Source organism: Arvicanthis niloticus, chromosome 28 (assembly GCF_011762505.2).
Source record: "Arvicanthis niloticus isolate mArvNil1 chromosome 28, mArvNil1.pat.X, whole genome shotgun sequence".
Classification (NCBI taxonomy): Eukaryota; Metazoa; Chordata; class Mammalia; order Rodentia; family Muridae; genus Arvicanthis; species Arvicanthis niloticus.
Window position 1 is genome coordinate 1,747,942 of NC_133436.1, and position 21,853 is coordinate 1,769,794.

The 21,853-nt window shown below is 40.7% G+C and overlaps 1 protein-coding gene and 1 long non-coding RNA gene across 2 annotated transcripts in view; one reads left to right on the forward strand and one right to left on the reverse strand.

Annotated features, from left to right (window-relative positions):
• The first annotated feature begins 1,801 nt into the window (after positions 1–1,801).
• Prdm9 (PR/SET domain 9) lies at positions 1,802–21,104 on the forward strand. Its single transcript, XM_076926543.1, has 11 exons — positions 1,802–2,149; positions 3,051–3,161; positions 3,456–3,579; positions 3,831–3,938; positions 6,673–6,722; positions 8,361–8,517; positions 9,411–9,512; positions 9,724–9,995; positions 10,332–10,399; positions 12,048–12,241; positions 18,912–21,104. The coding sequence occupies exons 2-11, from the start codon at positions 3,081–3,083 to the stop codon at positions 20,147–20,149; spliced, it is 2,394 nt and encodes a 797-aa protein (XP_076782658.1). The 5' UTR covers positions 1,802–2,149; positions 3,051–3,080; the 3' UTR covers positions 20,150–21,104.
• The window catches only part of LOC143439996 (uncharacterized), a 30,916-nt gene continuing 19,706 nt past the window's right edge, over positions 10,644–21,853 (reverse strand). Inside the window, exon 5 of the long non-coding RNA XR_013107932.1 lies at positions 10,644–13,255. This is a non-coding gene — a long non-coding RNA (uncharacterized LOC143439996). The remainder of the gene's footprint in view (positions 13,256–21,853) is intronic.

Consider the following 21,853-nt stretch of genomic DNA (forward strand, 5'->3'; position numbering starts at 1 on the left):
GCAGTACAGATATATACCACCAGTCCCAGCTGACCTTGCCTGTTTTGTTTTTTAAGATTTATTTATTATATATAATATTCTGCCTACATGTATACCTGCATGCCAGAAGAGGGCACCAGATCTCATTAATAGATGGTTATGAGCCACCATGTGGTTGCTGGGAATTGAGCTCAGGATCTCTGGAAGAGCAGTCAGTGCTCTTAACCTCTGAGCCATCTCTCTAACCCCTTGTCTACCCTAAAATGAATTTCAGAGCCCTATCTGTAGATTTGTCTCTCCACCGAAGGAAATCAGTCCTTCAAGTTTGCTTTTATTAACAATCTAACAATCAGTCTCAGATTTCTGTCTTTTGTGGGGCTTTATTTGAGTTTTAGGATTGCCTAGTTCCTGTTTATCTATCTGAACAGGCATTTACAAATTGTTAATCTGCTTCTTTCCGTTGCTATTCTCAGTTCATTGCCTGCTATGTTTTGGTAGAGAACGTGTGTGTGTGTGTGTGTGTGTGTGTGTGTGTTCTCCTGCATGCCACAGTGTGTATCTGGAGGTCAGAGGACAACTTTGTGCAGTCCACTTTCTCCTGTCACCATTATGTAGGTCATCAAGCTCCTAATTAGTTTAGATTTTACATCTACCATTATAGTTCTTTAAATAGATTTATCCCAGAGTCTCTGCAAATTTTAGACCAACAAATTATTGAGAGATGAACTAAGAAGTCAGTCATACATTTAAGCTGATGGTGTCTACATATTTCAAACTTATGGCAGCCAATACAGTGCATTCATAGCACTATCAAAAGTTCTTAAATCCCATGAACTATATATATTTTTAAAAGTCTAATATTGCTGAGGTAGCAGAATTAAAGGGAAAGTCAAACTAGAGCTGGGGAGTTGTACCCTGTGCTTGTTTATTTTTGCTCTAGCAGTGAGTAGTTCGTATTCTTATCATTAGAAATTTTAAATTAATTTCTTTTTAAAAGATCTACTTATTTCTGTGTATTTTCGTAGGTCTGAGTGTATGCAAGTGCACCACGTAAGTGTGGGTAGCTAAAAAGTGATGAAAAAGGCATCGGACCCCATGGAATTGGAGTTATGGGGAGAGGATTGTGAGCTGCCCCACGATGGTGCTGGAAAATTCCATGTCCTTTGCAAAAGCCGCAAGTACTCTTAACCACTGCTCCATCTCTCCACCCCTCTTGTAAACTAATTTTTTTTGTTTTGTTTTGTTTTGTTTGTTTGTTTGGTTGGGGTTTTTTTGGTTTTTTGAGACAAGGTTTCTCTGTGTATCCCTGGCTGTCCTGGAACTCACTCTGTAGACCAGGCTGGCCTCGAACTCAGAAATCCGCCTGCCTCTGCCTCCCAAGTGCTGGGATTAAAGGCGTGCGCCACCACCGCCCGGCTAAACTAATTTAACTAATAACGATTTATATTAATCAAGGCGCTCTTAGCACGTCACAAAAATTTTAGTAAACCTATGTGCCTATTTATTAAAGTTATTGTTAAATTAGAGGCTCTATAAATATTTTTAAAAACCCTTTCATAGCCTGATTTTTAGGTTCTTTTCCAGAGACCCATATTTGCTTTGATTTTGTCTATATATTTGATCTAGCTACTTATCTCAGGCTGGACTTGAGCTGGACTTCCGGTCCCATCCTCACCCCTCGGCTTCCCAGTGTCCAGCTCCAACTGGAGATTGAGTGAAACCCCACTCTAGAGCAGACCTAAGCACTTAAGGCTCTGCTCCATGGTTTTAAGACCTTTTGTAGACAGAACACAGGTCAGGGACAACAACCTGACAAAGGTAAAAAACGAGGAGCCCGGAGAAAAGGACGCCGCGCAGAGCACACGTGTGCGCCTGCGCGCTAGCCACCACCTGATTCGTGCGATGTCCTGGCCATCCCAGCGAGGGGAGGGGCAGCCTGAAGAAAGCCAGGGGCAGGAATTACACCGTGATTGACAGGCAGAGCTCCGCCCTCCGCCTTTCTTGTTCCCGCCCCTCTGCCAGCTGTCTGTCAATTGGTGGATTCTCCGGTCAGTCAGCCTCGGAGCTCCTCAGAGGGACGGACGGCGGCGGTGGCGCCAGAACCACAAGATTCTGGAGCATGAGTACAGCCGAGACTCTCAAGACCAGCGAGACTTTCTAGGCTCAGCCCGTGAGACCCCATATCCCCTAAATTAGATTCGAACCCCCTCAGCGTGACACACGCGCGCTCACACGCACACACCGCGTCACCTCAGCTTCTCGGGAACTCCAAATGCCTTTTGGCTTAGGTCCCAAAGGCACCAGTGCGGAATCAACCCACCCTCTGCCTGAGGAACCTTGGTCGCTCGCCTCAGGTTTCCACACAGGAAACCTGGACTGTCAGCGTAGAGACTCTCCTAAGCCCCAGAGACCCCAATCGCCCTCAGTCTCGAGGACCTGTCACTACTCCTTACGATAGGCTTCCAAGGTCCTAAATGCTCTCTCATCCGTCAGGACCCTAAATACTTTCGATGTGACAAACCCCAAATCTTGACACAATCGTCAAATCTCGTCAGTCTGCAAGTCTCCAAACCTTATTTCACAGCCTGAAAGACTTCTCTAGCCTACAAACCCAATTACCTCAATCTGACGAACTCCAATCCTCAGCCCGAGGTTCCCTAAATTAAAATCTCAGCCAGAGGGTCCCCAAATTTTCACCAGTGGAGCTTCAATCCCTTGTACTCAGGATTCCCAAATCAGTTTACCTGAAAACATCTCTCAGACCTAAGTGTTCTGCCCTGAGTGACTCCTTGGTCCAGAGGTAGAGCAAGTGGGGGCGGTGGAGGGGGGGAGTGGCGGGCGACCCCACTTGGCGGGACGAATCTTCCTTCACTTGCTGTCACAGGCCCTGACCCGGATGTGGGGTCAGTGCCTAGGTTTAGTGTTCAGTCCAGAATCATTGCGCCTGCCTAGTGTACTAGACCACGGAAGAAGCCGCTGTGTTGGCTGCATGGATTCCCAGCCTCCAGCTCCTTCCCATGTGCGGGTGGCATCCATGTTCGCTTATGACTTAGTTACTTATTCATCCATAGGACCATAGGACCCTGGATCTTTCCAGGGAAATGTCCTGCACCATGAACACCAACAAACCGGAAGAGAATAGTCCTGAAGGAGATGCAGGGAAACTCGAGTGGAAACACAAGGTAGAACAAAGTTATCCTAGAGTTAGGAGGATCGTGGGGTGGGCAGAGGCAGACAGCCTTGAGTTCCATAGACTCTTGGTCTATACTACCATATTGATCTTCCTATGACAAGATGGTGGGTCCGGCTATGTGAGAGAGGAAAGACTTATTAGCAAAGGCTTACTGCTCCGACAGCATGAACATCCAGTGTTTGCTTAAAGAGGCTTCTGGGAATGGGAGGAAAACCTTGGTCACTGAGACCACACTCGAGGGTCCCAAGCCCTGCCCAGCATGTTCCATTTTTTTTCCCTCCAGGTCAAAGATGAATTCAAAGACATTTCCATATACTTCTCCAAAGAAGAATGGGCAGAGATGGGAGAGTGGGAGAAAATTCGCTATAGAAATGTGAAAAGGAACTATAAAATGCTAATTTCCATAGGTAACAACAAGTCTTGGGTTGAACTAGCCTAGATAAAACACAAGTCTACAATTCCCATGTTATGTTAGTGTTCTCCCAGGTATCTAGAGTGATACGATTTCCAATGGAGACAAGTTTAGAGGAAACGTGTGTGTGTGTGTGTGTGTGTGTGTGTGTGTGTGTGTGTCTACCCAGCCTTGTGATACTTTGGTTCTGTCCTCTTGAGCCTTGAGCCTGCTTCCTTTTTAAGGGAACATTTTGCTTCTTTTCAGGTCTCAGAGCCCCTAGACCAGCTTTCATGTGTTACCAAAGGCAAGCAATCAAGCCCCAGATAAATGACAGTGAGGATTCTGATGAAGAATGGACACCTAAGCAACAAGGTGAGGAGGGGCTAGGAGAGTTTAGAAGCAAATCGAGGGGTCAGGAGGATCTAGAAGTACCCATCTGAAACCAACTCAGATTTAGGTTTTGAAAATGTCTCAGAATTAACTTCTGGAAACTGTTATTTTTTTTTCACCTAAGAATCAAAGGTCAGCAAACAAACAAGATGCAATGCAAAATACAGTAAGAAGCTATTCCTGTACATTTAAAAATATGTGAAAACTATATAATATTATAAATACAATAAATATGATATATACAAATCTGGGCATGAACAAGAAATATCAAACTCAAAGTAGTTAGCATAAGTGCCTTACCTAGTCTGTAGTCTGCTTGCTTATTATTAATAATGTAAATATGACCATGGATGTGCAAATGTCTTTTCAAGATCTTATTTTCACTTTTTATATGTACATAAAGAAATCTGAATCATAAAGTAATTCTATTTTAACTTTTGAGGGACTTACTATTTCTGGTAGCTGTACTATTTTATATTTTCACCAAAGGAGGTGGTCATTCAAGCATTCCAATTTGTTCTCATTCTTGTCATACTTCTTGTTATATATATATATATATATATATATATATATATATATATATATATATGATAATTAAATTTATCAAGCACCTTTCTCTATGCTTGTTGCTCACTTTAATATCAGAAGAAATGTGTGCTTATTGTATTAGATAGCTGAAGAGCTGTCAACAAAATATCAAACTATCAACAAAATATGTGCTAAGTTTGTAAGCAGAAATATATTTTTTACAATTCTGGAGGCTAGAAATCCAAGATGGGGGTGCTACCTTGTCAGGTTTCAACAATGGCTTCTTTGTGTGTTCACATGAATTATGTGTGTTCATGTGTAGAACGCACAGAGGTGTGTGTTCATTGGATCTCTACTTATGAAAGAACTAATTCAATTATGGGGCCACATTATTCAGGTGTTATCATGTCATAATTACCTTCCAATAACTTCATCTCCAAATATGTTAGGAAATAGGACTTGAATACAAACATATAAGTTGATTTGATAAAAAACACACTTGAGTCTAATCACCTATTTTTGACCTACTTTGTATTGATGTCGTGGTTGTTGAGTATTCTAGATACCAACCCCTTATTCTATATACACTTTGCAGATACTTTCTTCTGTTCTTTAGGTTACCCTTTTCATTCCGTTGTTTCATTTGATGTTTTTAGGATTAATGTAATCCTACTTCTCCGTTTTTGCTTAATTTTTTCATGTTATACCAAGAAAATTAATTATGTTTCCAATATTATGCAGATTTTAGTCTAGCTTTTGTCTAATGGTTTCATAGTTTCATGCCTTGGATGTAGTTCCTTAAAGCATGTTATCTTAGGCTTTTTCAAGGCTTTGTTCTTATTTCCTTAGGATCCCATATTAATCTTGATTTTTTTTTAATTCAGCAAAACACCACATTGGCATTTTGATAGGGAATAAATTTAATCTACAGGTCATTTGAGGTAATAAAACTTTTATAACATTGTCTTATAAACCATGAACACCAGCTATTTTTCCTTTCTTTGAGTCTTAACATTACTGAAAGAAGTATTGAAATTTTTGATGTTCAAATCTTTTGCATCCTTTACTTTCCTACTAAATATTTTATTATTTTAATCATTGCAGATGTGATTTTTTAACATTTCCTTCCTAGATTATTTATTGTGGTTGTATAAAAACACAACTGATTTTTAAACGCTCATTTTATATCCTGAAATTTTTAGTGGAATCTTAAGGGATTTCTGTATATAAGACAATGTAATTTGTAAAAAGAGATAATTTATTTCTTTATTTCCAAGTTAGATGACTTTTATATCTTTTTTGGCCTACTTATTCTAACCAGGACTTCTGGTATTATATTGAGTAGAAAGGGTAATAATGGGAATCCTTGCATGCCTGTTGTAATCCTAGAGGAAAGAATTCCAATTTTTCAATATTAAGACTGATATTTAAAATGACATTTTAGCTGGGCAGTGGTGGTGCACGCCTTTAATCCCAGCACTTGGGAGGCAGAGGCGGTGGATTTCTGAGTTCAAGGCCAGCCTGGTCTATAGAGTGAGTTCCAGGACAGCCAGGGGTACACAGAGAAACCCTGTCTCGAAAAGCCAAAAAAAAAAAAAAAAAAAAAAAAAAAAATCCCCAAAAAAACAAAACAGAAAAAACCCGACATTTTATCAAATGACCTTTTTGTGTGTATGTAATCTCTCCTTGTTCCTGGTTTATTCAGTTTTTTTCCTTGTCACAGGCTGACTGACTTAAAAGTAAATGCATTGGATATCTTATGAAAATGAATCAAAGAGAAGATGAGTTTTGTCTAATTGAATAAGTTTAAATAAAAACACCAATGCCCCCAATAGAATAATAGGATTAATAATATTTTAGAAATAATTTCTTTTTGTTTTTTGCGTTTGTTTGTTTGTTTGTTTGTTTGTTTTCTTGAGACAGGGTTTCTCTGTGTAGCCCTGGCTGTCCTGGAACTCACTCTGTAGACCAGGCTGGCCTTGAACTCAGAAATCCACCTTGCCTCTGCCTCCCAAGTGCTGGGATGAAAGGCGTGTACCACCACTGCTCAGCATGAAATAATTTTCATATCACCTTTGGGTAATCCTTGAAGTCTTCACTCAGTTATTCAGAAATCTCTGTTCCTGGTGAGAATCCCAAGTGTAAAACTATATACCAACTCAAACCCTGATTTCCCATGCCTTTTCAGTCAGTCCTCCTTGGGTGCCTTTCCGAGTGAAGCACAGTAAACAACAGAAGGTAAGTGTTTTCCAAATCCTACAGTCAAGGAAACCTTCACAAAGACTCCAAACACAGGTAAGGAAAGGAGAAGACTTGGAGTATCCTGGGACTGCTACCTTCCCAGTCTCTTCCACACAGTGTCTCTCATCCTCTCTGTCATTTGAATGAATAAGAATATCACTCACTTGCACTCAGTTTTTTCCTGCTATGTCACAGTGAGAAATACACTAATGTACTCTAAGGATACTTTATGAATTACAGAGGATTTTTACTTTGGATGGCACAGATAAAGGAGATATGATCCTCTGCCTCATAAAGACTCATTCTGATAAAAACAGCAGCCCTCATCCCTAAGCAGATTCAAATTTGATAGCAAGGGATCCACAAATGAGAAAACACCTTAATGAGGCATGGTAGTGCTTGCCTGTAATTACCTGGCAAGCAGAGTCCCAAGGAATACTGTGAGTTCAAGGCCAGCCTAGTCCACTTAAGGAGTTCCAGGTCTGCCATAGGTATACGACGATATAGTGAGTTTTGGAATGGGAAAGAGAGGATGTAAGATTTCATATAGGCAAACAATTTCCATTGAAAGATCATCTGTGGAAGAGTCTATGAGAGAAGCTAGTAATCTCACATTAATATTATATTCAATTGCACATGTTCTATTCAGTATCACAAAAAGTATTATGTGAGGGTGGTTGTAGAGAGGGCTCAGTGGTTAATAGCACTTCTTGTTCTTCCAGAGGTCCTGAGTTTGGTTTCTAGGTGTACAGTTCAAAACTGCCCTTTAACTCCAACTCCAAGAGATTGAATGCCCTTGTCTGACCCTGACAAAACATGTGCACCTCTCTCTCTCTCTCTCTCTCTCTCTCTCTCTCTCTCTCTCTCTCTCTCTCTCTCACACACACACACACACACACACACACACACACACACACAGAGAGAGAGAGAGAGAGAGAGAGAGAGAGAAATAAAAATAAATCTTTTAAAAATGAACAATTAGCATGTATATAAACTTATGAATGAAAAAATTAGTGAATTTTCTGAAAAATTAGTACAAGAATTAGTTAATCTAATTCCAGAATCATCCTAACCATTATGCTCAGATCTGTAATTCGAGTAGTTGAAGGGCTGAGGTAGGAGAAAACCTGTGAGTTCTAGGCCAGCCTCTATAATAAGACTCCATCTCAAATAAGCAACCTAATTCTAGAATCAACTATTTCCAAATTTACAATTTTATCGTCACTTTGTTAGTTGTAGAGGTATATTTCTGCCACCATCTCTTTATTTTTTGTCCCAGAGATACTGCTCTGCTCTCACTTCCTTTTACAGATGTGTTTTATCAACTTTGTTTTCTGCATTTCTCATCTGATCAATATTTCCTAGTTTATGGATATGTCCTCTTATCTTCTTCATTGCAAACTTTGTTGGCCTTCCAGTTAGCCTTCCCAAATATCCCTCCCTCAAGCCTGCAAGAAGTCTGAAGGGAGAAAGCCTAGCACATGGCCTTTGCCCTGGACTCATTTAAGTCCTTATTTGTCTTTTCTTTATTCAGACACTCTACACATTAACTAAAATCACAGGTGAAATTTTATAAAAAGGCTTAAAGAACTACAGAAATACCTATTGTCTTTTTATATGTGACTCTAAATAAAGGAATCACCTAGAATGCCATTGAGTGGCGAATCTAACGTGAAGAAAGCATCTGGAATAGAAAATTTGCTGAATCCAAGTGGCTCAGAACATGCCCAGAAACCAGTGTCTTCCCCTGAAGAAGGAAATACCTCTGAACAGCACTCTGGAAAAAAACTGAGTAAGAGTAAATAATTTGGGAACTTTAATTCCTCTAGGAATATTGATGAGAATGGTCTGGAATGGTCAGAACTTGATCTTGTCTAAGCTGTGGCATTGACAGTGGGCATGCTATTAAGCAGTATGCCAGAACACTGATTTTAAAGGCACACACTTGGATTGTTATTCACATGGAGATACTGGGACTTTGACAATCTTAAAAACTCTGTGACCTTGTGAACATTAATATGTGAGGATAAGGATATGGTAGCTCTTATGTTGCTTTCAAACAGCAAGTGAAGCATAAAGTAACTGATCCAATACATCTCTGTGGCAGTAGGAACCAAATACTCTCAATGCTGTTTGTCCAGGCTTTTGTTCAATGCCTAATTGCAGTGTACCCTTAACTAATATTTTATAAATGACTCAACAGGGGAATGAACCATTTTTAAATAGAAAATGTGGGCAAGTAGAAATTAAACCTGCAGAGTCAGAAATTAAAGTTAGATTAGACATCTGTTGTCAGTTGAATATGAGATCTTAGCTTCTTTAAACAAAAAAGTTAAAGGGGAGCATGTGGCAGTAAATTTCACATTTTCTTTTAAAACATTTTAAAATGAATTTAAGTTTTTTAAAGATTTATTTTTATATGCATATGAATGTCTGTCTCCATATATGTATGTGTACCATGTCTGCAGAGATGGGATGAGAGTATTTGATTACCTAGAACTGGAGTTACAGATGTTTGTAAGCCATGATGTGAGTGTTGGGAACCAAACCCAGATCTTCTATAAGAACAGCATGTGCTTTAACTGCTGAGCTATCTTCTCAGGCCCAGATTTTAGATTTTATGAAGAAACAGGGATACATGCTTGAGATTCATACACTTTAAGTCACCTTTGTTCTCTAATACAGAACTCAGGAAAAAGAATGTTGAAGTGAAGATGTACAGGCTGCGAGAGAGAAAGGGCCTTGCATATGAAGAGGTCAGCGAGCCCCAGGATGATGACTACCTCTGTAAGTGTCCACCAGGCCATCTTATGTAGAAGGCAGTTATGTCCTAGTCTAGTGATTCATCTGGTTACGTGGAGCTCAGACTATATCTATTCTAGTGACTTTGGGTGCAGATTGTGAGAGTGACAGGAGTGCTGTGCTCTTTCTGAAGACCTTTTGATCTGAGTGTGTTCACACATCTGGGGATGTCCAATCCCTGCTGTTCTTACCTTAGATTGTGAGAAGTGCCAGAATTTCTTCATCGACAGTTGTCCCAACCATGGGCCTCCTTTATTTGTAAAAGATAGTGTGGTCGACAGGGGGCATCCCAACCACTCAGTCCTCAGTTTGCCCCCTGGGCTGAGAATTGGTCCATCGGGCATCCCTGAAGCTGGACTTGGAGTATGGAATGAAGCATCTGATCTACCAGTGGGTCTGCACTTTGGCCCCTATGAAGGCCAGATCACAGAGGATGAAGAGTCAGCTAACAGTGGATACTCCTGGCTGGTGAGAAATGTCTCCTTTCCCTTCATCCTCTCCCCACATCCTTCCTGTGTTTCTGGTGTGACAAACTAGGATATGGACAGGGACAACATGACTAAATTTGTGTACTGAATGGTCTTTGTTCAACACGGAAATCCTGCTTCATGATCTGAAGGTGAGTAGGGGCGGAGTGGTAGAGAGACAAAGAAAACACATGTGTACATGATGCCTCAGAAGCCTCACGTGTGGTCACTGTGAGTGGCTGAGTCCAAAGCTCAGGGAGCACTGGTGACTGTGAGGTGACATGATTTCATTATTGTCATCCTGAAGCTTTAATGTATTTTTTTTTCTGAAACTCAGATTACCAAAGGAAGAAACTGCTATGAGTATGTGGATGGACAGGATGAGTCCCAGGCCAACTGGATGAGGTAAGGCTATTAGGTATCTGGGTTCTGAGAAAGACTGTCACTCATAAGACTTGTTCCTTCCTTTCTCATCATGACTCCTTCAATGGTTCCCATATAAAAGTACTTCTTTTATATTGTGGACATTAAGGAAAAATAAATTAATATTATCATTAACTTTTATCAAAGCACAAATCTACTCAGAAAAATTGGAATATTGAGGAAAACCTTAAGGAGCCTATATTCACTGAAAACACTGGGCTTACAATTTATTCAATATTTATGAAACATTTATTTTGAGTTCTAGTTCAGAAAATAGATTTCATTACTTGAGCAGGTCAGACAACTTGTGTCCTTACAAGAGGCATGTTACAAATGTTTTATTAAAAGAAATTCTTGTATATTTTGAGAAGTACAATGATGAAACAATCTACAACAGAGGACCTTTAGTCTGTGAGGGTAGGAAATTTCCTTAGCTTCAGAGACAATCATACTGGGTTCTGGAAGGATGTAAGTTTAGATGCTATGCACTCTAGCCATTTTCTGTGAGGATTAATGTCCTGTCCAGCAGGGCATTAAACAGGGGACTGGGGAGATCACTTGAAAGAGAAAGTGAGGGAAAAACAGGGTGACGCAAAGAATGGCGATCTGTCTATAGGCTGATCAAATGGCCAATTTTACTTTTTCACACTCAGGTTGTATACACAAAAAGGCAGGATGTGGGGGAAGGGGATGACGCAGGAGCGTAAGTGTTTTTAGGGGGAATACAGATATCTTCCAGAACAGAGTATCAGCTGGGTGAAGCTTCAGGGGACAGGTCACTCCGACTCCACCTATGATTCACTTGTCCCTATCTAAGTTAGGGATAATAATAACAATAATAATCCATCGAGGTTACTTATCTACAAGGTCTATGACTAGAGCCTGGTAACTGTCCACCAAAGCTGCTTGTTTACAATAGCTTCTAGCCGTCTGTTTCAAGGTTTTTACACAGAGACCCAAGACTTTGTGGTAGCAGGCTGACTATGGCTAGAAGGCTGATTCCAGGCCTTCAGTGCACAAGCAGAGATGCCCCTGCCAGATTAATTTAAATTTCTAATCCTCCTGATGTCATTTGTTGATTATAGGCGTGCACCACACCCAGTATTACATGGTGCTGGGGATGGAGCCCAGGCTTCTGCATATGTAGACGAGGTGCTCCAACGGAGCTATATCTTCAGCCCTATTTTCTGTGTTATCTTGCTAAGAAATCTCTTATGCTTTTCTGGTAGCCTGGGTAGGTAGTGAGGAGAACTTTCAAACAGATTTGGGATCAGTGTAGGATGAATCTAGAAGCAGAGTGTATGAAAAGTCCCAAGCTCTAAGGTATACATGGGAAGATTTAGAGTTTACTGAAGCAAGAAGTCATTGTTTTGTCACTAGTAGAGATAGATGGCTGAAGTAGAGCTTCAAAAACTGGGCTCCTGGGGAAAGGAAGGCCTCTGGGACAGATGAACAGGGCTTGGAGCTAGGATTCATGTAACATCAAAGGGATAGATGAGAACAGAAGGTTCTTTGAAATGTGGGAGGGGGTTGGAAACATCATAGCATAGGGGCACTGGACACCAGTAAGGAGCTAGTGCAAACATGGAGCTACCTACCCGATATTTGCCTCTCTTTCCTTCCACTCTAGGTATGTGAACTGTGCCCGGGACGATGAAGAGCAGAACCTGGTAGCCTTTCAATATCACAGGAAAATCTTCTATCGAACCTGCCGTGTTATCAGACCAGGTTGTGAGCTTCTGGTCTGGTATGGGGATGAGTACGGCCAGGAGCTGGGCATTAAGTGGGGAAGCAGAATGAAGAAAGGACTCGTAGAAGGAAGAGGTAGGTACTACTATGATTCTTCAAAAAAGAAAGAGCTCCTTGCGAATTTTCGTTTTCTAACTCCTTTTTAAAAATGATTTATGGTAAATAAAAATGTTTAAATTCATTAGGGAAAAATGAAAATTACAAGCGTTCCTATAGGAGGTACAGTGTCAAGTGCTAAAAGCTTACCATAAACCAACTGCATAAAAAACAGCAACTAGAACATTCAGAAATCACAATATTAATAGGGAAAAGAAAGAAAAATGAGAGTGGGGTTGAAGCAAGAAAATGAAGTGTGAGTGGGAACCCTCAAAGGCATTTTTAGAGATAGGATTTCACACCAAGGAACAGACACAATACTGGCCAGGAATGAGACCCTGGATGCAACAGAAAGCTACTCAGAAGTTGAGTAAATGAAAAACAAATCAAAACCTTAGATTGCTTAATCCAGATACTACTGCCCTCCCCATCCCACTCCAGATTTAGAATGAAGTGTGAGTCAAACACAGGTAAGAACTGTTGTGGTGGCTATTATTGGTTGTCAACTTGACTGTATCTGGAACAAACTACAATCCAGAAATGCAGGGCACATCTGTGAGATTTTTCTGCTTGGTTTGAAGTGAGTGAATTCACTTCTAATGCAGAAGTTTGAGTTAGAAAGATACAAACCTTTGATCCAGATCTCAAGGCTGGAAGACACAGGCCTTTAATTTGGATGTTGACATAGGAAGACATGTGTATGCCTTTAATCCAAATCTTGTAGAGGGAAGACATATCTTTAATATGGATGATATTTTTTGCTGGAAGTCTATGTAAGAACATAGAAGAAGGACGATTTTGTTCTTTGCTTCCTTGCTTGCTTGCTTGCTTGCACCTTGCTAGAACATTCATTCCCTCATTGGCATTGGAGTCAACTTCTTTAGGATTCTAGCATATACAGAAGACCAGCTGAGACACCCAGGCTTGTGGGGACTGAACAACTTCTAGATTCTTGAACTTTCCACTCACAGCCAGCCATTGTTGGATTGCAGCCTGTAAGTCATTCCAATAAATTCATATATGCATATGAATACATATAAATATACATACATATTTGTATAGGAGAGAGAGAAATTTATCCCATAAGTTCTGTGACTCTAGAGAAACCTGACTAATACAACTGAAGACTTTTAGAACTGTTTACCCTGGAAAGCCAATGTCAGGAAAATATTATTTTGTTCATATAATAGGCCTGTTGATATTAAAAGTAGTGTGTCAAAAGAGACCTTATGAAAGGTATATTTTCAAATGATCAGCAGAATTTCAGACTTCACAGCTTCCATGTGTTCTGACTTGGGGCAATTCTACCCAGAGGTTGTCAAGCTGCCCTGTTCTGTTCCTAACAATAAAACTGGTAGTTCTCTCAGTGCCTCTTTCTACAAATCTTAATGCTACAAACACTTCTGGGAAGATTCATTGAAAAATCTTCTTCCTTAAAAACCATTTAAAAGAAGAGATTCTGTCCATTCACAGTGAGAACATGTAGGACAGACAGGGTGAGTTGCCAGTGTGTGCAAGATCAGGTGGTGCCCTTCCTACTCTGCCTTGACTACCTCAGCATCAAGAGTTGCATCTCTACTTAGTGTGATGGTCTTTATGTAGGATGTGGTGAAAATGTGGATCAAGCAATCTCCAACTTTTGTCTACCCACCAACATAAAAACTTTATAAAGATATTAAAACTGGGTGAATTCAAGGCCAATCTGGCTAATTTAGCAAGACCGGCTCAAAATAAATTCAGGGTTAGGAGTATAGCTCAGTTGCCTGGCATGTGCAAGGCCCCCAGCCCTTACTCACAAAGAAAGAAAAAAAAATACAACTGGGCCAGAGATATAGTTCTGTGGTAGATAACTGCCTAGTATGTACAAGACCCTGACTTCCAGAATCACAAATTAAAGGGAAGACAAGAGAAAGAGAGGGAAAGATGAAAGTGGAAAGGAAATGGGGAGGGGATTCAGTGCTTACATATTTTAATAATATGTAAAGCCCAGAAAGATTTACCACAAACATATTGATTCTAGTCTATTGAACGGATGTTTAAAATTTTTCTAAACTGATAAGACCTTCTAAGAAATGGTGATATTAAAATAAGTTACACCAATCCACACAAATAAACACAAATACACTATAGATGAAAATCAGGCTGAGCAAGCCAAGGATAGTAAGCTATAAGCAACACTCTTCCTGATAGTCTCTGCATCAGCTCCTGCCTCTAGGTCCCTACCCTGACTTCCTTCAGTGATGGACTGTTACCTGGAAGTTTAAGTTGACATAAACTGTTTCCTCTCCAAGTTGTATGGAGAAGAGTTTCATCACAGTAACAGTAACCCTAACTAGGATACATGGTCAATCAAAAACCATGGACCACTTCTAAGTGAAAACTTCTTTGTAGTTCTCAGTGTGGAACCCTGTACCTCATGTATGGTTCATGAAGACTGAAGACTTTACCACTGAACCCCATCCTTCCTCTAGAGAACAACAACAAATTTTAAAAGCAGTTTAGGCATCAAAATGAATTCCTAATCCAGCATCAATTGCTTTATTTTGCATTCAAAGGGGTGTGTGTGTGAATGGTTATATTTATCCATAGGAATGTGAAAGATCAAACATACTCTAGAGGCTGGGTTCTCACAAACCATACTTGTTCAGCTTAAAATGTTCACCTGTCATGACATTAAGCTGTCAAGAGGAAGAAATTCAAAGACTGGTTACATAGCTGATAAGCCAGGGGGAAAGAGTCATCCCGATTCTGCCCTGCCAAACCCTTTCTGGACAACAATGAAACAGATCTTCATAGATGATGGATTGTACATAAAAGTACTGATCAGAATTAGGTTTGACATGGTAAATTAAAAGATTAATGATATCCTGTTAAAATTAGTGCTGGAAGTTAATACAGCAGCAATCACTCCTTAACCAACTTTTCCCAAAATAACCACACAGAGACCCATTAATATTTTAAAGCCTTAGGCCTTAGCTGGGTAGACTCTCAACTAGCTCATATAAGTTAACCCCATCCAGCCACCTGGCTAGCTACAGCTATACCTTACAAGTCCGCAGTCATGTTTGTCTTCTCTCATATCTCCTAGCAAAAGCTTTTCTCCTTCTTCTTTTCAGAGTTCCTTTCTCCGTCCCAGGAAGTCCCACCTTCCAGCTAATTGGCCATCAGATTTTTATTAAAGCTAGAGAATGCCTTAGGTAGGTGAGGAAGGACAGAGGCACAGTTTCACACAGCATACACCAACAGCTTACTATAAAGTTGGGCCATACTGTCCAATTGCCTGTTTATCTTGAAGTCTAGGAGCCAAGCTAGAATGTAACACCTCCTGTTCCAACACAGTCACTTGTACAATCGTTATGGAAGATGTGTTCTAAATGCATGGGCTCCTTCAGAATTTTAGAGCAGTGGGAGCAGTAGCGCAAGTGCTGCGTGGATATGGACCTAGGGCCTCTAGGTAGCCAGCTCCATGGCTGACCTGCTCCCAGAGGCTTTTTCCTCAAGCAGACCCTGGGCTGAACAATCCCCTTCGAGGACAGGTATGCTCAGGTAGTAGAACACCATTGTGTAGAGTTTCAGAGCCCTATAGACATCTTGTGTTTCAATTCTTATTTTTTTTTGGGGGGAGGGGGGTTCAAGACAGGGTTTCTCTGTGTAGTTCTGGCTGTCTTGGAACTCACTCTGTAGACCAGGCTGGCCTCGAACTCAGAAATCCGCCTACCTCTGCCTCCCAAGTGCTGGGATTAAAGACGTGCGCCACCACCGCCCGGCTTGTGTTTCAATTCTTTTTTTTTTTTTTTTTTTTTTTTTTTTTTTTTTTTTTTTCTGTGTAGTCCTGGCTATCCTGGAACTCACTCTGTAGACCAGGCTGGCCTCGAACTCTGAAATCCACCTGCCTCTGCCTCCCAAGTGCTGGGAGTATTTCAATTCTTAAGCTAAGTGAAATAGGCGGGCGGCGGTGGTGCACGCCTTTAATCCCAGCACTTGGGAGGCAGAGGTAGGCGGATTTCTGAGTTCCAGACCAGCCTGGTCTACAGAGTGAGTTCCAGGACAGCCAGGTCTACACAGAGAAACCCTGTCTTGAACCCCACCCCCCACCCCCCAAAAAGCTAAGTGAAATAAAATATAAACTCAGTACATTTTCAATAACTTCTGAAATTAAAGATCATTTTATGTGCTTTTAAGTGTTATAAAATTTTTATGTTTTTAAATATTCTAATTTTTAAAAGGATTGTTGTATTTATTTTGTATGTATGATTGTTTGCTTGCATGCATATATGTGTGTGCAGTGCCTGCTGAAGCCAGAAGACAGTGATGGATTTTCTGAAACTGGAGTTCCATGGAACTACCATGGTACCATGAGCTGCCATGTAGGTGCCAAAATCAAACCCAGGTCCTCTGTAAGAACAGCAAATACTCTTAACATCTGAACCATCTCTCTAGCCCTAAATTTATTTCAAGTACTTTATAAACAAAATATATAACAACATATAGTGCTATAAAGTTAGAGGCCAGAAAAAAAAAAAAAAAAAAAGAAAAAGAAAAAAAGTTTTCAAGTACCCATCAACTTTTTTACCAAAGTAGTTTACTCTGGTCCTTCCTTTTCTGGTTTCTTTTTAATTTCCTTCATATTTATAAATAATATAAATATGTCATCATGCATTATGTCAGTTAGTTGTCAGGTAGATTATAGCTCTGTGCCAGGAGAGGAAAATATATATATAAAATAAACAAAAATATTGAAATGCTTGCTCTTTAGCTGACTCATGGGCTAGGGAAGCATGCATACTTGTACAGACCTGTGCAGAGTCAGGAAGTGACTCTGGCTTTGAAAAAACTCAAAAAAAAAAAAAAAAAGTGTTTAGAGACCTGTGGAGTAGGAGTGAATATAAAGAATGTTGAAGGAAGCCGGGCAGTGGTGGCACACGCCTTTAATCCCAGTAATTGTGAGGCAGAGGCAGGCAGATTTCTGAGTTCGAGGCCAGCCTGGTCTACAGAGTGAGTTCCAGGATAGCCAGAGCTACACAGAGAAACCCTGTCTTGAAACACCCCCCCCCAAAAAAAAAAAAAAACGTAAAAAAAGAATGTTGAAGGAAGATAACATTTGAGAGGGGCAGACAGGTAGTTGAAGGGTCTTAGATAGAGGAAGTAGCTGTTGTAACTGTTTCAAGGCATGAAAGGTCTGCACCTTTGAGAACAGGTTGAAGTCATTTTATGGAAGGAAGCAGATGCCAGAGAAGTGCACGTGAGCCTGTGACTAGTCCCAGGACAGTGGAGAGTGAGGCAATTGTGGGGTTTCAGTTCTTTGTTCTACAATGATGCTTTGTCTAATTTTCAAAAATATAACGCAGTGTGCAACCCTGCTTCAGTTTCCAGAGGAAAGGATTGCATGCAGTGGACTAGGGGTCACAGAAAGAAGACATCTGATTAAGGATATGTTTTGAAACAGGATTTTTCTGTTATATTTGAAATGGGATAAATAAGAAATAAGCATGAATACTTGGTATGAAGAGAAAAACTTTCATTTTACAATTTGTGGATCATTGAGAAAGATATTTATTGCCAAGGTGTGGCCGCAGAAGCCAGGGACTTTTAGTCAGTAGGACACAGAACATCCTGCCTTCTTTAACCTAAAGGAGAACCCCCAACTGAATATGTCTTTTAGAATGAGAAGACAATTTCAAACTCATATATGCTGCTTTTATCTACAACTCTACCCAGGTACTCATAGTTGTTGATCTTCTAGCTAGATGGACTCCAGTTACATTTAACTTTCCGGTTTTTTTGTTTTTTTTTTTTTTTAGAAAAAGCCAATAAGGGAAATTCCACCTAAAGAAGTGTTGTTATGTCTCAATAGTATCAAATAGGTGCAGAGAGTGCATAGGAAAAGGTGATCAGGCATCTGAGTAAGTGGAACTGGGTGAGACAGGGTTGCTGGGTAAGGTAGGATATAAAAACCAAGAAGATACTTATAGTTGTAGAGCATGCTCACTATTGCACTGTTTACACCAGGAATAAGGTTTCCCCTGATCCTACCTGGAGGACTGGAATCTGGCTGCTATGTAGAAAAGGCCCCTAATGTAAGCTTTTATAGATTTTTGTAAAAGATGTAGTTAAATAAAAATAGAATAAAAACATTTGAAATGTAAATGAAGAAAATAGTCAATAGAAAATAGAATAGAATAATAAAAATTAAAGGTAGTGCACACCTTTAATTCCAGCACTTGGGAGGCAGAGGCAGAAGGATCTCTGTGAGTTCAAGGCCACTCTAGTCTACAAATCAAGTTCCAGGATAGCCAGGAATACACACAGAAACCATATCTCAAAAACAAAATGAAACAAAACAAAATAAAAACAAAACCCCAAACAAACGAAAATAACAACAATTAAAAAAAAAAAGGAGTGAGGGAATGCACTCACTGCACTTGACGGGAGACAGACAACTAGTGTTGGCTATTGCTTGTCTTGAGACAGAGTCTTAAGACAGAATCTTACCCCATTGACCAGATTGTTGTCCTTGAACCATCAAACCTAGATGAGTTCGTGTTAACTCATGAAGACTGAGTAGTGGGGTAGGCCTGACCACATAGAACATCCAATGCCTAGGCAATTTATTATATTCCATTTCACCAAAAACTTTATCTTTCCACAGAACTAAGGACAGAGATTCATCCTTGTCTTTTGTGCTCTTTGGCCTTCTCAAGTCAGAAATTCCTCACTCAACATGTGCAATGGAATCATCGTACTGAAATCTTCCCAGGAGCATCTGCAAGAATAAATCCCAAACCAGGAGATTCCTGTCCAGATCAGCTTCAGGAACAACATTTTGATTCACAGAACAAAAATGACAAGGCCAGCAATGAAATCAAAAGAAAATCCAAACCCAGGCATAAATGGACAAGACAGAGGATTTCAACAACCTTTCCCAGCACACTCAAAGAGCAAATGAGATCTGAGGAAAGTAAGAAAACTGTGGAAGAGGAACTCAGAACAAGCCAGACAACAAATATAAAGGACACAGTCAAATCATTTATTGCATCAGAAATCTCAAAAATTGAAAGACAATGTGGGCAATGTTTCAGTGATAAGTCAAATGTCAGTGAGCACCAGAGGACACACACAGGGGAGAAGCCCTATGTTTGCAGGGAGTGTGGGCGGGGCTTTACAGTGAAGTCAAACCTCATCCAGCACCAGAGGACACACACAGGGGAGAAGCCCTATGTTTGCAGGGAGTGTGGGCGGGGCTTTACACAGAAGTCAACCCTCATCCTGCACCAGAGGACACACACAGGGGAGAAGCCCTATGTTTGCAGGGAGTGTGGGCGGGGCTTTACAGTGAAGTCAACCCTCATCCAGCACCAGAGGACACACACAGGGGAGAAGCCCTATGTTTGCAGGGAGTGTGGGCGGGGCTTTACAGTGAAGTCAAACCTCATCCAGCACCAGAGGACACACACAGGGGAGAAGCCCTATGTTTGCAGGGAGTGTGGGCGGGGCTTTACACAGAAGTCAACCCTCATCCTGCACCAGAGGACACACACAGGGGAGAAGCCCTATGTTTGCAGGGAGTGTGGGCGGGGCTTTACACAGAAGTCAACCCTCATCCTGCACCAGAGGACACACACAGGGGAGAAGCCCTATGTTTGCAGGGAGTGTGGGCGGGGCTTTACACAGAAGTCAAAGCTCATCCTGCACCAGAGGACACACACAGGGGAGAAGCCCTATGTTTGCAGGGAGTGTGGGCGGGGCTTTACACAGAAGTCAACCCTCATCCTGCACCAGAGGACACACACAGGGGAGAAGCCCTATGTTTGCAGGGAGTGTGGGCGGGGCTTTACAGTGAAGTCAACCCTCATCCAGCACCAGAGGACACACACAGGGGAGAAGTAATATCTTTTCAAAAAAAATGAGAAAGCCGATAGCAATAAAACCACATCTCAACAATTACAGGAAGACAAATGTAGCTACTAAACATCTTCCCACCTGTTCTACTAAAACTTCTGAGGAGTCTACTGATTTTCAAAACTAGAGTATAGCGGGGCAGTGGTGGCGCACACCTTTAATCCCAGCACTTGGGAGGCAGAGGCAGGTGGATTTCTGAGTTCAAGGCCAGCCTGCTCTACAGAGTGAGTTCCAGGACAGCCAGAACTACACAGAAAAACCCTGTCTCGACAAACCAAAGGGAAAAAAAAAACCCAAAATCAAGATTAGAGTATAAAATGATTAGAAAAGGGAATTAAATTCCCTTCTTTCTCATTTCTTTTCCTTTTTTTAGATTTATTTATATTATGTATATGAATACACTGTAGCTATCTTCAGAAACATTAGAAGAGGGCATCAGATCCCATTACAGATGTTTGTGAGCCACCATGTGGTTGCTGGGACTTGAACTCAGGAACGCTGGAAGAGCAGTCAGTGCTCTTAACCACTGAGCCATCTCTCCAGCCCTCTTTTTCTTTTCTTTTTCATTTTTTAAAGACAGATTTCTCTGTGCAGCCTGGTTTTCCTGGCTGGCCTCAAAATCAGAATTGCTAGCTTCTGCCTCCGCAGTACTAGGAGTAAAATTGTGTGCTGAACGCCCCATTACAAAGTCTCATTTTCATGTGAGACCAGTCAGAAAACAAAAGAAACAACCACCCCAAAACAAAAACAAAACAAACAAAAGCAAACAAACAAAACAGAAGATGGTTCCTTGGGTACGCAAGGACATCTCTCAGATCTTTCTCCTACAAATCCCCTCTGTGCTTTTGTATTTATTTATTTATTTATTTAGCTTCATTATCTGAAAAGTTTGTCTCCTTATAAATCTGAAGCCCAGCCACTTCATTCTGCATTAATCACTTGAAGAGAGAAAATCAGGAGGCCCTTATAGAACTCATATTCTGAGCTCAGGTCTTTGTGGAATTTCAGTCCCTGGAAAGGTATAAATCTGAGGTCACTACAGTGAATAAAGTAGTAGCGACTCATAGCCAGACATGGTGATGCATACCTTTAAATGCAGCCGATGGGAGGCAGCAGAAGTAGGTGGATTTCTGTGAATTCAAGTTGAGCTTGTACGACATAGTGAACATCTAAGACATCTAGAGCTACATAGAACCGATTAAAAAAAAAAGAAAGAAAGAAAGAAAGAAAGAACAAGTCTGGAATCTCTGGAGAACTATCTGAGATTTAAGGCATAATTGGGTGTCTTAGTTATGGTTTCTATTGTGTGATAAGACACCATGACCAAAAGCAACTTGGCAAGAAAAGGGTTTATTTTATCATACACTTCCAGGTTATAGCCCATCATCGAAGGAAGTGATAGCAGAAACTCAAGCAGGGCAGGAATTTGAGAGTAGGAAGTAATTCAGAGGCCATAGAGAGTACTGCTTTACTGATTTGTTCCACATGGCTTACACAACCTGCTTTCTTAAAGCACCCAAGACCACCAGCCCAGATGTGGTACTACCCACAATGAGCTGGAACCTCCCACATTAATCCTTACTTGAGAAAATCACCATAGGCAAATCTAATGGGACATTTTATCAGTTGAGAGACCCTCTTCTAAAGGGACTGAAGTGCTTATAAAAAGATAAAGAGAGTATGTTCTGTGGG